The sequence below is a fragment of the Platalea leucorodia genome (assembly GCF_965183815.1).
Source record: "Platalea leucorodia genome assembly, chromosome: 5".
Taxonomy (NCBI): domain Eukaryota; kingdom Metazoa; phylum Chordata; class Aves; order Pelecaniformes; family Threskiornithidae; genus Platalea; species Platalea leucorodia.
The window spans coordinates 90,368,545-90,384,369 of NC_138827.1; the positions used below are offsets into that span (position 1 = coordinate 90,368,545).

At 39.0% G+C, this 15,825-nt stretch overlaps 1 protein-coding gene across 6 annotated transcripts in view; it reads right to left on the reverse strand.

Annotated features, from left to right (window-relative positions):
• The window catches only part of MYLK (myosin light chain kinase), a 220,239-nt gene that overhangs the window by 85,741 nt on the left and 118,673 nt on the right, over positions 1–15,825 (reverse strand). For all 6 annotated transcript variants that reach the window (XM_082311647.1, XM_082311644.1, XM_082311646.1 and 3 more), the window contains one exon: positions 647–784. In XM_082311647.1, the coding sequence (XP_082167773.1) occupies positions 647–784 (138 nt within the window). The remainder of the gene's footprint in view (positions 1–646; positions 785–15,825) is intronic.

A 15,825-nucleotide genomic window follows, 5' to 3' on the forward strand; every position in this document is an offset into this window, starting at 1 on the left:
ACACACACACAAAACCCCACCGTATATTGATTAAGAAAATGAACAAGGTTGGTTGTTTTCTGCCACCTGATTCTGCGATTTCATCTTCAAAACATTCAGGAATTTCATTAACTCTGTCAATGCTGTGTAATGTGGAATAGTTCTAAGTCTGTCTTATTACAGCTAAAATACAAATGAATAAGGGAAGCATGTATACAATAGAGAGGGAGAATGAGTTCTAGATCCCACGAAGGTGGTTATCAAGGGTTTCTGTTACCAAAGTTCATACCAGGACTGCTCTTTTCTGCAGCACTAATCTTACCCCAGCTGACAGGAATTCAATCTTGTTTGGTTCACAACAAAAGCTATAACAAGTCCACTGAGACTTAGTTTTAGTTCAACAGCAGGACCCAATAATAGCCTTATTCTTATTATTATTCCAATCAAGAAACACTTGTACAGGTCTGAACACATTAACACTGGACAATGTTCATCCACCCTGAAGATCAGATTAGACAAACCTAGCTTTAACTTTTAAACAGTGGTTCCTTGAAATATTATTTCCAAATGCAAAGACACCTGCTAAAAGAAAAGGACAGTGGAAAAAAGCATATACTTTGAAGCAGGACTTAAAATTTTTAAACAATACTGTTCTACAGCTACGCACCTGATACCTCCACAGTCATTATCACTTGACTTCCATCCATTACTTTGAGGTCAGTCAGGCCTTTAAGGAAGATGGGTGCAAAAGTCTTGTTTAACTTGGCAGCCTGTGCACTTTCTGCCTTTTTGCTGCTCTTCTTTTCTGTGAAGTCAAGAAGAGAACAAAAGGGGTCTCTTATTGGAATTTTCATGACAAATTTTAACTGACCTTAAGTTCAAACTGATTTCAAGTCAGTGGTATTGTTTCAGCTCTCAGAAGGCAAAAATCACTGAAACCACCCAATATAGCTGTTTTGCCTTGCCAGTAGTCCAAGCAAAAAGGCACGAAATGGGAATGAAACTGTCCTTCCTCCAGGGATCCTCTGAAATCATTGTTAACAGATATCATAGAGTATCACACAGAAATTTACACTCCTTTTCCCCAAGTACACATGCTCAGGTGCAAAAAAAAACCCCAACAACTTGTAACCAACAATTCAATGCCTTTAATCACTGCTAAATTCACATAAAAATCTTAAGATATGTTACAGGTTGCTATTCTCATGATTGATGAGTTAAAAATGTAAACTCACAGGAATATAGGATTCGCCACTCTGTATGAAACTACAAACCCTTTAGCTTGTTAGATGGTCAATATCAAATGGGTTTGAGTCACCATACTCCTCTCCTGTATTACACTTAGCCAACTGATTGATGAGGGAAAGGTTGAAACCTGAGATTATCAACATATATCACAAAACAAATTGTTGGATTAGGGCTTCTTTTTTTTTTTTTTTTTTTTGAGTGATGAGTGCTGGAGTTAAATTAATCACTCTTAAAGATAACATATATCTGTGACAGATGTGTAATTTCCAGTATCCACAGTGGTCTCCTCTGTCTTGGATTCAGAGGCTATGAAGTAAAATCATTTAACTGCTACCTGTATGGTACACTAGACCAGGAAAGATACTTCTGCTCTAAAAACCTGAGCAATGACACTCCTGAAGCCAAAGTAGTGATCATGACCAAATGTAAGAAGTCATAAATATTTATTGGTCACTTGGATACACTTTTTGTTTTGTTTAGATTGAGTTCAGTCCTCTTACATCTTGCCTTTAAAATGCCAACCCTTCTTTCTGTCCATACATGAAAATAGCTTCATTTTGCTTATTCCTACCTTCAAAATTTTCAAAGGTATATCAAGATCATACAAAATAGCATTACAGGAACACAAAGTGCCAGGCTGGAAAAAACTCACTGTTCATAAAAGGATGGTCATTAGAAAAACTGAAAACACCTCACTGAGCATGTCCACTGAACCTCTTGGAGGCAAAAAGTTAAGCTTGTCCCAGGGTTATTTGAGCTCAATGTAAATTTGGAAGCTGCCTGGAGAGGAAGTTTTTCCTCTTCTCTAGCAAAGCTTTTTCTAGCCAAAATCTTGTCTCGCTGGCTTATGTCTTAGGTCTTTTCTTGGCACTGAGCAATGAGACATTGATGCATGTGAGAATGGAAATATGGGATCTGACTGAGACCCACTCAGCTTGGCGTTATGGACTACTCTGAAATGCCTGATTCACCATCAGGCCACATTGTTCAGTCTTGGTGTTTCCTATAGCACCTGCTTGTACGTGACTAATGCTGTATAGAAAATAGCCATGAAGTTGGGTCAAACCCATCTACAGTAATAAACAGCTATGGTTCACCATATTCCTCTGTTCTGTACTGTTTACTCAGAGAAACAGCTTCAAGCAACTGCTGGACTAAGCAATATCAGCACATGCTCCTTCACTGCTCTAATGCCTTGCAGAAAATCCCTTTGTCCCTCAAACTGAAACAGATGTGGGAGGGAAAGCAGAAATCCATATAATGGGAAAAAGGAGGAAAAGAAGAAGAAAGGAGGAAAAAGAAAAAAAAACCAAGAAAATAATAAGACAGCAAAGAGGCATAGAAAAAACAGAAAAGGACACTGAAATGATAAAGTTTCTGGTATCCCTTTTATTGAAATAATTCATAACGTTGCAAATTGAGAAGGTGATATGCAATAAAAGGAGAGCAGGGAAAGGAGAGTAAAAGCAGAGGTGTAGTTCTAGACCAACAAAGAAACAGACTTGGGGTATGATCAGAGAAGTTCAAGCCTTCAGAGAAGGACAGATAACAAAAAAAGAGCTGAAACAGCTCCCACAAGAGAGTTAACAGTGACCAGAAAACAAATTTGCTAGTAGTGGTTCTAAAAGCAATTCTCCCAGAACAGACCAAGCTGCCTCCAGCAGAGCCCTGGTACAAACAGCATTAAGTACTAGCAGCACTCTACACCCCTCGCAACTGGCTCTTTTCTTTATTAGACTGATGTGCCTGCTCCATGTAGTCTAAATAAATAGATTTCTGTAATCAAGGAAGACAATACAGTGTAACAGCCTCAGCTTATTAAAAAGAAATGGGTGAGCAACTACAGAAGGAAGAGAGTAAAATCATTTCCCAAAAGGAATTTTTCAGCAACGCTAACTCCTCCAAAATATGTGCTGCAGAAATGAAAGTTTCATGTACGGAAATAAAACCACCTTCTTGCACAGAGCTGCATAAACATTAAAAGGAAGCAAGCAAATAATTCATGGTAATTGCATATATGAAGCACAAACCCAACAACATTACAAAAAAGTTAAGTCTCAGTTTCTGAAGTTATCTCAGGCAGATGTATCCTGCGCTGGTGAGGAGACCTACTGATACGAGAGACATTAAGAAGATTTACTGGGGGTGCAGGCCTCTACCCCTAAAAGAGTGACCTGCAGGATTAAAGGATGAAGAACAACTTGCCATTGTTACCAATCAGTGCTCACTATTTGTAAGTGAAGCTGTCAAATTGAAATGAAGGGGCCAGAACCTGCCTCACTATCGCACAAATCTTAAAAGCAGCATTTACACTAAATTTAAGCACTGCATAGGTTTATGCTGATCTCTGTATGAAGACCAGTTCTGTGCTTAAACAGAAAATCATGATAGTAAGTATCAAAACCCAGAATTATGTGGTACACGAGTAGCAGAAAACTTTTTAAAGGGTACAGCTTCAACAGAGTAAGAAAAGTTACTGGAGAGACCAAAGAGTTATTTCATTAGGGGAAACTGAATGTAATCATGCAGAGGAACATTAAGATGGATTACTAAGTCTGAAATATTGAAAGCTTGAGGATTACTCCAGGGGCAGAAACAAAGGCAACTTTATATATCATAACCTTTCTGAAGACATTCCTGTCCTTGTAATCATATACCAATGCACCTACACTTTGATTTAGTCCCTGAAGAATTACCTGATTTCTCAATACCTATTACAAAGCAGGAGTAGAAACGTCTCCTTTTCTACTGCTGATGTTCTTTGCAGCACGGGGGCAGTGAAGGCATTTCTTCACCAACAGATATGAAATCTGTTGTACGTAAGAGCTCAAAAATGAGAAGGTAACATGGCTAAGGCAACCAGTATTCCTTTTCAAATGTGCGACATCCAGGATACAGTAAATATATGGCTAAAAAGATTGAGTCCATGGCAACTTGAACAGGCTTTCTTCAAAACACAGGCATTCTCCCCTAATTTTTAAGGTTTTTTTAAAGGGGATCTCTAATCTTATGGTACTGTTGTTCAGTAGTATATGTTGATCAGTAGCATATGTTTACTGTACCAACAACTTAAGCAGAATATCACGAAAATTGTCTAATGTTTCTTGACTTGGCAGCAACAATTAAAAAGACTAAAGTTCTAATCCATAAATGCTATTTGTTCACTAAGAAACCATAGGGGCTCATTTCATGTAACATTTCTTCCTTTACTTAGAATTTGATACTGTGGACTTGTAGACTTAGAAAAAAAAATTAAACTGACTTACTGACAACTTTAGTTTCTCGCAGATGTTTTACACAGGACAACACACCCAGTTTTAGATGCGTTATTTGGTTTTATTTAGTCTTAGTCTAAAATCACTGCATTTTCTCAGAAGGGACTGATACAGCCATGCAGAGGCCAAGTTACAAAGCCTGAATGTTAACTATTTTCAAATTCTTCCAAAGCTTGTAAATGCTTTTACTTGTTTATTTATTACACAGCACCATGCAGTGACTCAGTGCTCCTCTGATGAAGGCCTTAACATTTCACAATTTTACCATGAGATAGCAGCACTGTACATTTCCACAGCTTATTTTAATATACCTAAGGGCTTCTTCAATTTTAGCCTTTACAGCTCTTGCTTGAAAAAACAGCAATCAATTTGATTTTGGAGGGTACTTGGGAAAAGAAGGGACATCATTGCTCATTCAAGATTACGTAAATAACTCCTGTTCCCATTTATGGTGAAGAGATACTGTGTGATTCTACTTCTTTTTGAAAACACTTGGTTAATTATTTTGCCAGGAAAGTAGTACAAGGAAAACCATACACAAAAAATCAGGCGCTGTTTGCAAAGGGGTAGCTTCAGAAAGTGTAACAACTGTAGAAGTTCACATTCCCTGGCCATAGCTAGGTGCTAGCTAGTCTCACACATCAGGAACAAAATCTGTCACTTGCACCAGAAAAACGGAGGGCAAGGAGATAAGAAAAACAGGGCACAAATAAGCAAGCTGCACACAACGAAAGGCCAGTATTAGGGCTTGCTTTCCGTCATTCCTCCAAAGTCCCTTTCACCAGATGAACTCTGCTGGGGTTCAAAATTCATATGCTTTTCAGTGACAGATGGCTTCAGAGCCCAAATCAGGGGGAAGGAAGAGAAAGAAGAAAGCATAGGTACAGCTTCCAGCTCAGATACTGCAAGTCACTATGCTTCTGGCTGAAACAACCTCTTTCGTAACACTGCAGGGTATTTTTGCTGCCAAAACTACAGACAATAAAAATATGGCACATCTGGCACCAGAAAGGAAATCTGGAACCTAAGGAAAATTTTGTCTGACATTAGCATAAGGGCATGACTTTGTTATATATCTACGCATCCTCAAGCTTAATCAACTGGATGTGAAAAAGAGGGGATCCGATCTCTTCCTGTTATGTTAACGAGCTCTAATCGCCTATAGCCATTTAATATCTCCCTCACCACTCTTACTTCTTATTACTTTCAAGTAGGAGTAGGGTCACCTCTAAGAATGAAAAGAAGGAAGAGTTAACACATAGCAGTACTGCCACAGGGACTAAAAAAATTCTACCCCAGGCCGTTAATTTTCTCCCTCCCTTTCCTTTCCCCAATCAACTGCTGCTGCTGCACTGAGTTCCCCCCAGGTGGATCATGTCAAAGCAATTCACGAGGAACATCAGAAAGCACTACATAGGGTGGGCTTGATAAAACACTGGTACATCTCAATAACTTGTTTTCAGATTGTGTAACTACTTTATTTTACAGTAGTTTTTAAAAGCTGCCACAATTTTTTAAAGACAGCTGTTGGTTTCCTGCAGGTCAAACCACGCAAGATAATATAGAAGATACTATGATTTTCTCAAAGGCTGCTTATAGAGCACTGAATTCTCAAAGGCTCTTATAAAATTATGAGATCAAGAAGTTCAACAAGTTTTGCACAGAGCTGTGGTCTGGCATAATACATAAGCCTAGCTGGGGCATTCTCTGGTGAGCAGCGGTCTCTGTTATTTCAACAGGCTTTTGATAAGGCATTACACAGGGTGATAGTTTTAAAAGTTCACCACAATGACCCTACTTATATGGTTCCTATGGGTTTTGCCTTTCCTCAGGCTTTAATATGCATGAATGTCGGCAAACAGCAAGTAATAAGATGCACAGCTCAGTGGGAGAACAGGAACAGTAAGCAAAGTATTTAAAGGGTACCTTATATACCCATATATGTTTTCTACAAAGCAAAAGTAATATAGGCTTTTCCCACAGCATTGCCTTACCCCTAAGGATTCCTTTTTTTTTCATTAGAAATACACTCTAATAAGCATCCAAATCTATGTTTAAAAAAGCCCCTTAGTGCGTTAAATCCACAGAGATTAAGGAGAATTTAAACTCTTCCAGTTTCTTAGAAAAATACAGATTCTCAGCATATTTGCACGGCAATGGGAAAAGAGATATATTGCCTCTGATACACTACTATTTCTATTAATCTCTTATTCTGTTTTCCTGTGTTTGTGTAATCAATAGTAATTTAATCCATCTACAGCTACCATATGAAACATCTGTTTATCTATTAAGCTGAATTAATAGAAATTTAAGGTGATAAAAAATGCTTTCCTATTATTTGACTTTCTCAATCCAGGATTTAGAGAGTCCTTACATAAATTTACCTCCACATATCTGCAGACTGGAAATTATTGCAAGAGGAGTCTTAATATTAGCTGTGGGCCTAAGCCAAAATACACTTGAATTTTTGAGAACCTAGACCTGGATCAGAACTCAGTGCTTGAACGCAAATGTAAACATCTTTATATTGATAAGCAAGAGTGAGTTATTGTGTTGAAGTTTTATATGTATAAGAAAAATCGGAAAATTAATGCTGCACTGAACAGTTAACCTACTACAAATCAATTGTAAAATACACATGTACCAGTTTAACTGCAAGTATGCAACCAACTATTTACTTTCTAAGGTAAAAGATATAGGTAAATTATACACTCGGAGAGAAGGAAAAAAGGAATCAATAACTGCACTGTGGTATTTCCATTCCCAGATTTGCTGTTGAAACTGGAGTGAAGAAGAAAATCCAGATCAGGATGCAAACTTTAAGAAGGTTTCCAAAGACTGGACCTAGGTTTTACCTGGCCTATAGTCAAAACAGTTAACATTTTACGGACAGCATCTATCCTAGTAAATTTTTTTGTTCATTTGCCCACCCAGATGTACTGAAGACTTTCTAATGTGAGCTGCAGAATGCTGACATCTCCTGTTGAAGTATCAGGACTTCAGCATGCTCAACACTGCAGAGAATCCCAGAATAATTAAGTTCGGAAGGGACCTCTGGAGATCATCTAGTCCAGCCGCCGGCTCAAGCAGGGTCAGCTACAGCACTGCACATATACACCTTCAGGGCAATAACTCAGCTGCGCAAGATCAGGGTTACAACTGGTTACAAGTCAAGGACATGCAAAGAATAGAGAGTTTGCTGCCTTATGCTCAGAACGGTGCAAACAACTCACAGTGTTTAGTCTTATAACAGATTTAATTATACTCGAGGAATCTGTTTGCCAGAATCATGTGGTTAACTGCCAAATAATGCCTAGTCTGAGCCGTGCGAAAGGACTGCCTCAGCAACATTTACCATTTATGGTGTTTAAATATCATTTTGGCTCAGAGGCTAATAAGTCAACTGAGCTGAGGAGAATGCTTAACTCAAAAAGCTCTCTGTGTGAGCAAGCTCAGAGAGAGAACGAGCACTAAAATCTCTCAAAGCAAGACTCAGGTTCACACACAGATCTTGAAAAGAGTTTCACCTCTCCAAATATTTTCAATGTAAATAAATCCAGCTGTTACCAGATCTCACATTAACAATGCTATCAACTCAAAAAATAACAATTTTATAAGGCAGAAAATTGATATTAGGACACTCATCTCATCTGTCTTTCTTCCTGTACAGTATTTTTCTGTCTCAGGCCTGAAGTGATATGGTCAAAATATTTTCTGCAAGTTTTCCAAGAATCCCAAACTTGATTTATACTGGCATAAAAAAATATGAGACCTCTATGTTCTTGAGAAATGTAGGGACATTTCTGCTTTATTAAAGATCTCAGGTTGGTATGCCATTTTGCAAACTTAGGTCATGAGAACTAGACGTTTAACAGCCTAGCAGTGTTCTTTACACATCTACCTCCCATCATTTATTTCTGCAGTTATAATATGTTTTTGTAACTGGAAGGCAAGATTTAAAAACCCTTGGGAGATGCTTTCACTGTAGAGCTGGGCCAGGTTGTAGTCTGGATGTTGTACCTTGCATTACACAGAAGAACTGTTAACCCAAGACTGACAATGCCCTAAACCTATACTAGTCAAGGTGGTTAGGGATATACAAAGGAAGCCGAGTTCCACTTTATCCAGTCTGGCAGTCTATTTATTTTACTGCAGGCTAGTCTTCCAGCCCTATCCTGCAGCTCCATGTGCACTCCTTCTTTCCCCAGTCTTACCCTCTGTATGGGATATCACCAGGTCATCAGCATTTTAACCTCTGTTCTGTCTACTCAGTTTGTTCTGCAACCCACAGCATTTGAAAGAGATGCCACCCCAGAAATACCACTATCGAAAGGCTGACTATACCAGTAAGAATCATGATTTGGGAGTCAAAACAGAATAGACTATTTCAGTTGGAAGGAACCTACAACGATCACCTAGTCCAACGGCCTGACCGCTTCAGGGCTGACCAAAAGTTAAAGCATGTTGTTAAGGGCATTGTCCAAATTGACCGCCCCCTCGGTAAAGAAGTGCTTCCTAATGTCCAGTCTGAACCTCCCCTGGCGCAGCTTTGAACCATTCCCACACGTCCTGACACTGGATCTCAGGGAGAAGAGATCAGCACCTCCCTCTCCACGTCCCCTCCTCGGGAAACATCTCAATTTAGAGTGCAGGGGACATAGATACAAAATACCCAGCTGAGCTCAGGCAGATCACTTTGCAGTCAGCAGACCGAATTCCTCAGCGACAGCCTCACTGGAAGTTTGTGCAGCCAAAGTGCTGTTTGCTTTTGCCTTCAGAACTGTCTGCCTTATTAATGACTAACGCTGTTTGCAAGTTATTTACATCAAGTAATTGTTCTTTTGTCACTGCCACAGGCAGCAACTCCATGGAAGGCCTGAGAGCGTGTCTACCTACCAAATGCATTTATAAGGCAGCTCAGCTGGCTCACTGCTAACAAATTCCCCAGCATTAGATACCAGCCTGACATGGAGAACAGCAGAAAAGGTGCTTCATACATGCTAGATCAAGCCAGGTTAGCTCTGCAGTGAAAATGTGCATACTGCTAAGGCAGAATTTCACCTTCACATATACAGTCTTAATTTTTTGTTTAAAATAGAAACCTTATTCTTCTAAAAGTGAGGTATCACTGCTTGACAAAATTAGATCTCAAAAAGAAATGCTAAAGCAGGTGTCAGAGTGGTATATCTGCCTAGTTAGATATATTTTCTATCCTAAATGTACATACTACAAATTCTGTTATGTGAACATTTTTGCCTTTTAGAGCAAAACAACTGTATAGGCTTGCAGAAGTAAGGAAAAGGCAAGACCTGCTACATTTCAGCATGGGGGCCCTGTATTTGTTTTTTCAGCTTTGTTTTCAGTATGCTTGGCCACACTAACCTAGGGACTCTATGCTACAACCCAGTTAGATGCTTGAGAAACATGCTGTTAAATTTGTTAAGACTAAACTGAAGAAACATACCTTTAAGAACTTGCCATCCTTACTTGGCTCTATATACACCAGATTATGTGTTTGAAATTTTCAGATTTCTCTTTAGTCACCTCACTCAAAGACAGATGCTTCCCTTAGGCAAACCATCTCCTCTTTTCCTTACTTGGACTTTCCTTTCCTACAACCCTACTTCCTGCATATGCTGTTCATAAAGCAATTTTTTAATTCTCACCTTTACAGCTCTTGTCTTTCTGCTGGTGCTGAATATCTCTTGCTTATACGCTCACAACTCTTCTCCATAGTCCTCCCATTTCCCTATACTTTTGATAGTGGTATTCACAAAAATATTTATACTGAGAAGAAACATGCATATCACCCTGCTCTCAAACCAATCCCCTTAGTTCACTGAGTCCTTTGATTAAAAGCCATTTTTTAATTATTATTTTCTTGAACACATGACAAACCACTTGTGACACCCTGACATCCTCTGCTTTTCTGTAAGCACTGTCCGTGCTCCTCTGCTTATGCAAGAATCTTTCTTCTGTAAGTGACGCTTCCATGAGATTTTTGCACTGGAGCATATATATGTTTGTTTGTGTCTATGTTTTACATCAGCTGGTAATGCAAGGTACTCAACAGGCTTCTAAATACTGTCAACATGTATGCTCCCAAATCCAAGAGAAATTAATAGAAAGGGACAGAACTCACAGTAACAGAAGTGCTAATTATCTTTAAAAATAAAAGTGAAAAAAGTAGGCGCAGATATATCCTTAGAGTCTGTCTTGCTGTCTCTATAATTTTAATTCTAACATTTGGAAACAACTTGCTTAAAGATGTATTTCAACTTTTGATTTGTAGTTTAAAGGCAAACATCAATCCTACAGCTACTCTTCCATTGGTGACTCTCACTGTGCCTAAGTATGAGGCACTAGAGATGAAAAACTTAGATGTTAAAACGGGTCACTTCTAGCACTTAGTTAGCCATTTTACCTGTGACGTCACGTTTTTTAATTGTTACATAACCATTCTACAGATTAAATTTCTCTTTGGTGCCTACTCCATCTGATGTATCATGACTGATGGTACACAAGTGACTAACATATGCATTTGCTCTCTGTCATTTGTTTAGCAATATTTGCACAACAGGACTGTGTTTTAATAAATTCAAGTTAATCTAGTAGTCATGGAAGGAAGCTCAGTGAAGCCAGGTTGGAAGTCAATTCATAGAAGTAACATAAGCTGGGGGAATTCATAACTGCACACAAAAAGCTGGAAAAAGGCCAGAAAATGAACACAGACAGAAACGATGCTTAGTGTCAGAAACCAAGTCCATTTTCCTCCAGAAAAACACACGCTACATCCAACTCTCAGATGCTTCGGGACTGATTTTCAGTGATTAATTCTGATTAGGGCTTCCTCCCATCCTACAGCTTGCCTACATCAAATCTACCTGCACAAGAGTAATTTCTGGAGAGTTTTATAAATTGAGCTAATCCTATGAGACAGTTTGATGGCTGTTTGAGTTCCCATTAGCTAATCCACATCAGCTGCTCTCAGAAACATTCTTTGGGGTAACATCATGTCCATGCTTTCAGAATTACTCAGGCATATATTCAGTTAACAGGTTTTATATGTATTTCGATGACTTCCACTTTTCAGCTGAAACTTAGAGCATTATAGAATTTGGCAATCCAAGTTGGGACAGTTTGCCGCTTGGCCAATGCAGGGCCATTCCCAAGACTGTTATAATAACCACCTGTTTTCTGTCATTCTGGTACATAATAGCTTAATGTTCACAGCATTTGATCGCTTCACAGTTAAGAAGACCATCACATGTAGGGGTGGGTTTTCTCTTTCTTTTCTTTTTAAATTAAAGATTTTTTCTGTCAGCATCACATCTTTGTTTTTCATTTATAAGAAATATTAATGCAATTCTTGCCATTTAACTTCTGCTCATTCTGCAAACACTCATCCCTCATTTGTATCCAAACTTGGTTCCCCTTTTCCTGGAAATGATTTGTATCAAGAAGCTGTCTTTAGAGAACATTGTTTATATTGATGGCACAATTCCTATATCATTAAAAGCTTCCACACATGTTTTGCTTTTGTCCTTCATTTTTGGTCTCTAGCCAGCATTGTGTTTCGCATTTGGTCCTGAGGTGCTGAAAAAAGGCAATTTTGAAAAAGAAGAAAAAAAAAAAGGCAAAAAAAAAAAAAAAAAAAGCTCAGTCTTAGAAGTATTACAGCTGTTAGTGACCATGCAGAGTACTGGACTGGGAACTCTGGGACACTCTTGAAAGCACTGGAGCAGCGTTTCTTTGATGCTCACGACAGCTTACCTCTGACCTTTCAGTACAGCAACAAAAAAACCTCTCCCTTTCCCTTAGTGCTCTGAAACCAATTCTTACATAGCCAAGTGGTTCCACCAGGCTACTGGTCTGGAATGCCTTTTGGACATTTAACAAGACTAGACTTGTATATTTTGGAAAGTCTTCTATAGTCCTTTATACTTATGTTACGCTTGAAATGCAGCAAAATGCTTTCAAATGAATAGTGACTTTGAAAAGCTGTCACAAATATTTCATCACTGTAGGCAAGACATACTTCGTTTACCTTAGGCAGAAATATATTTCTCAGAGAAACAAAGCTGTAGCCTCTCAGTTAAGTCTTCAAAGAGAGGCTGCTTATTGTAGTGATAACCTTCTTTAAAAGATTAATGTCTGAGAGAGGTCATTCTGAAATAGAAAGAAAACCAACCCACAACCTAAAGACAGCATCTCTCATGACTGGAAAAAAAGACTCCTACCTGAAAGCCTTTCTTCCACCTGGTTATATTTTATGGTCCCACTCACACCAGATGGAAGAGTGACAGGAACAAAACGAACTGGTTTTCCAGAAAGCATCTCCCTTCACTGCTCTGATAAACTGACTACAGCAGGGACTCTGACAGGCTTTCAGGTGACTCTAATCTGCTCATCCAATGATCAATGAATGACTACAGTAATCGGATTGTAAGGGCTACAGGCTTCCCAACATAGACACTTATGCTGGGGAGGCTGCACTAAAAAGCAAAGGTGTGAACAGAAAGTGGTGGGGGAGAAAGGGGAACAGATGTTAAGTCAGGAAAGTGCACTGCTGGCAGGGAGGGAGGAATGAGGTCAAGAGCCAATGAGCAGGAGCAGCAGTATTTGCTGAGTAGTGTTTGCTCACCAAGGGATGCAGCATTAGGACTGTATTCAAAAAAGCAGTGTGTGGAAGACAAGCATCAGCAAAATGGGTGGCTGCAGAGCATTAGAGCCCACAAAAGTACCCTGGCTGCAAGCCTGTGCTGCTGCTATCACTACCCACGCTTCATGCCCTCCCTCCTGAAATCAATCAGTGATGCTGCTGCCTGGTGGGAGGAGGCTGGAGAACTCTCAAGGAGCCCTGCAGTGGGTCGGATGTTTTGTTTGTCATCAACTGCAGAACTGCAAGCGAGAAGGAGTCAGCCCTCAAGTAACAAGCACTCCAGCTTGATACCATACCTAGAGAAAGCTGGAAAAAAGCAATTACCTGCCTCTATTACATGCAGAGTCTGTTTGCAAACGAACAAAAGCTTCCTACACACAGTATTAATTTGGTTTGGCACAACAGTAGATTGAGCCCATCATATGTCCTATCCCTATTCCCACTCCCCCTTCCGCCTGTAATCTTGTGTAGGTATTGGTGTGAATGTCAGGTGGTTAAATATCCCTTTGACACATCGTTTCTACAGGTGGATCTGACCTATAATTCCTTGTCAGTGATTAGTTAACTGACAGAGACAAGCACATATCAGAAGGTTTATCTCAGGTATGAGGCAGACCTGAAAAACAGTTGCTATGCCTGGGAGCTGGCCTTACCTTCCAACTATACCAGTTATTACCAGTAGTCACAGCTACAGCAATGCACTAACACTGACTCACTATATAGGTACTTCCAGAGTCAATTAACTTCTCCTCACCTCAGTTTCCTATTAATAAAAAACTGATTAAAATGTTCAGCCATCCTGATAAAAAGCTGATTAATATTAATATTCAGTATCTACGCTCACTATCAGTATATAATCACTGTATATTTCAGATGACCTGAATGTACCCTGCATATCCCTGTTAAGGAGCTAGTTTTTTTTTTTTTTTTTTTTTTTGTTTGTTTGTTTGTTTGTTTGTTTTTTGGTTTTTTTTTGGTTTTTTTGTTTTTTTTTTTTCAAATGGGATGCCTGGTGTATTTAAAAATGGCTTATATACTTATTTTCATATCACAAAACAATATTCAATGGGAACGCCAACCCAATTGCCTAGCTTGCACATAAAATAAGAGAAACAACTCAGTCATGCATGTGTTGTTTAAAAACTTTTAAAAAAATTTGTACATCAGCCCCAAAGCTTCCCAAAATCTGATTTTCCTGTGTGTAGAAAATGATGCATAAGTTTAAAGGAAAAAAATTCTAACATTTGCAGAGCAGCAAATGGTACCATTTCAGGAACATCTATCATTGAATGTTTGAGTAACCTGGACCATGTTTCTCACCTCTCAGGTTTTCTTGCATTAGAATAATTAATCCAGCATTTTATCCAGTGCACCCCACTCACTGGAGAGTTCAGTTAGAAAAAGTTCTCATGGTGAAGACATTTGTTAGGCTCGTTTTTCAAAGAAGTGCTGCTCATTCTCTGTAATTCATCTCTACCTGTATTTCAGCGGTAAGAAACTGCTGTCACAGGGAAGACGGCTGTCAGGATTCGATTTAGTCTACTTAGTCTTTTACAAGGCCAAAATTAGCTTCACCTTGATTAACTTACTTTCTCCACAGGCTACCTAATGGATCTGTCCCAATTTACTCAGCTTTCAGATCACTTACTTAAGTGATCTGAAGATGTTATTTTCTTGTCTTAAATAAGCAGAAGACTGATTAGTTTGAATTTTTTAAGACCATTGCATTTCTTATGCCCCACCCATATGAAGTGTGGGACTTTTTTGACACAGTGCCAAAAGTATTCTGCAAACAGCTAAGTACCTTCAGCGTTTTTCATACAAAACCAAGGAAGGACTGAGGTTGCTCAGTGCTAAGCAGAGTTTATCCTGCTTCATAATAAGGAAGCAAAAGACAACCGTAAATGAATCTGAGACCGATGACTTAGAAGGAATGCTATGCCACAATAAGCCTAGCTAGTTATCCAGGGCCCAATGCAAAGCATACTGAAAGTACTGGAAAAAATCCTCCGCCTTGTGTTTAACAGGACTTGGAACAGTAGCCCTTTATGGGGCAAAGGGCCTTTAGAATGTTGTTTCCTGCAATAATCCCACAAAAGAAAATTTCCTTTGACAAAAACAAAGCAACAAATCTTTTAAAGGACAAAGAATGCACAGAAGATGATCAGAAAATACAACATGTGGCCAGATAACACCTGTAATCTACTAGCAGGCTTAAGTCTTATCTTGTACTATAATTCAAACATGAGGCTTATGTTGTTGTTTTTTTTTCCTTTGAACAGTTTGTCACTGACTATCCTTGCTGCCAGTATGGGACTTTTCAGAGTTATCTGTGAGCTTAATTTAATTTAGAAGGTGGAGCTTTTTGCCTTTGAAAAATAAAATTGAGTTTTACTGTTAAGACAGACAATTCACTCCAGGTAAAGTTTCCCCAGTGATCACAGCAGATATGCCCCTCCATGAGACCCTTGCTGCATTAGAACATGAAAGCCAAAACTGGCAATATGAAGTGAAATGTAGACCCAGGCAGACTCAGGGATGTGTCCAAGGACCACAGCAGCAAGTTAAGGAAAAGCTGAATTCTGACACTGGTCCAATACTGATGATATGCCAAGAACTTCCATTCCTTCTTAGATTAAATACAAATTACTTTTCACATAC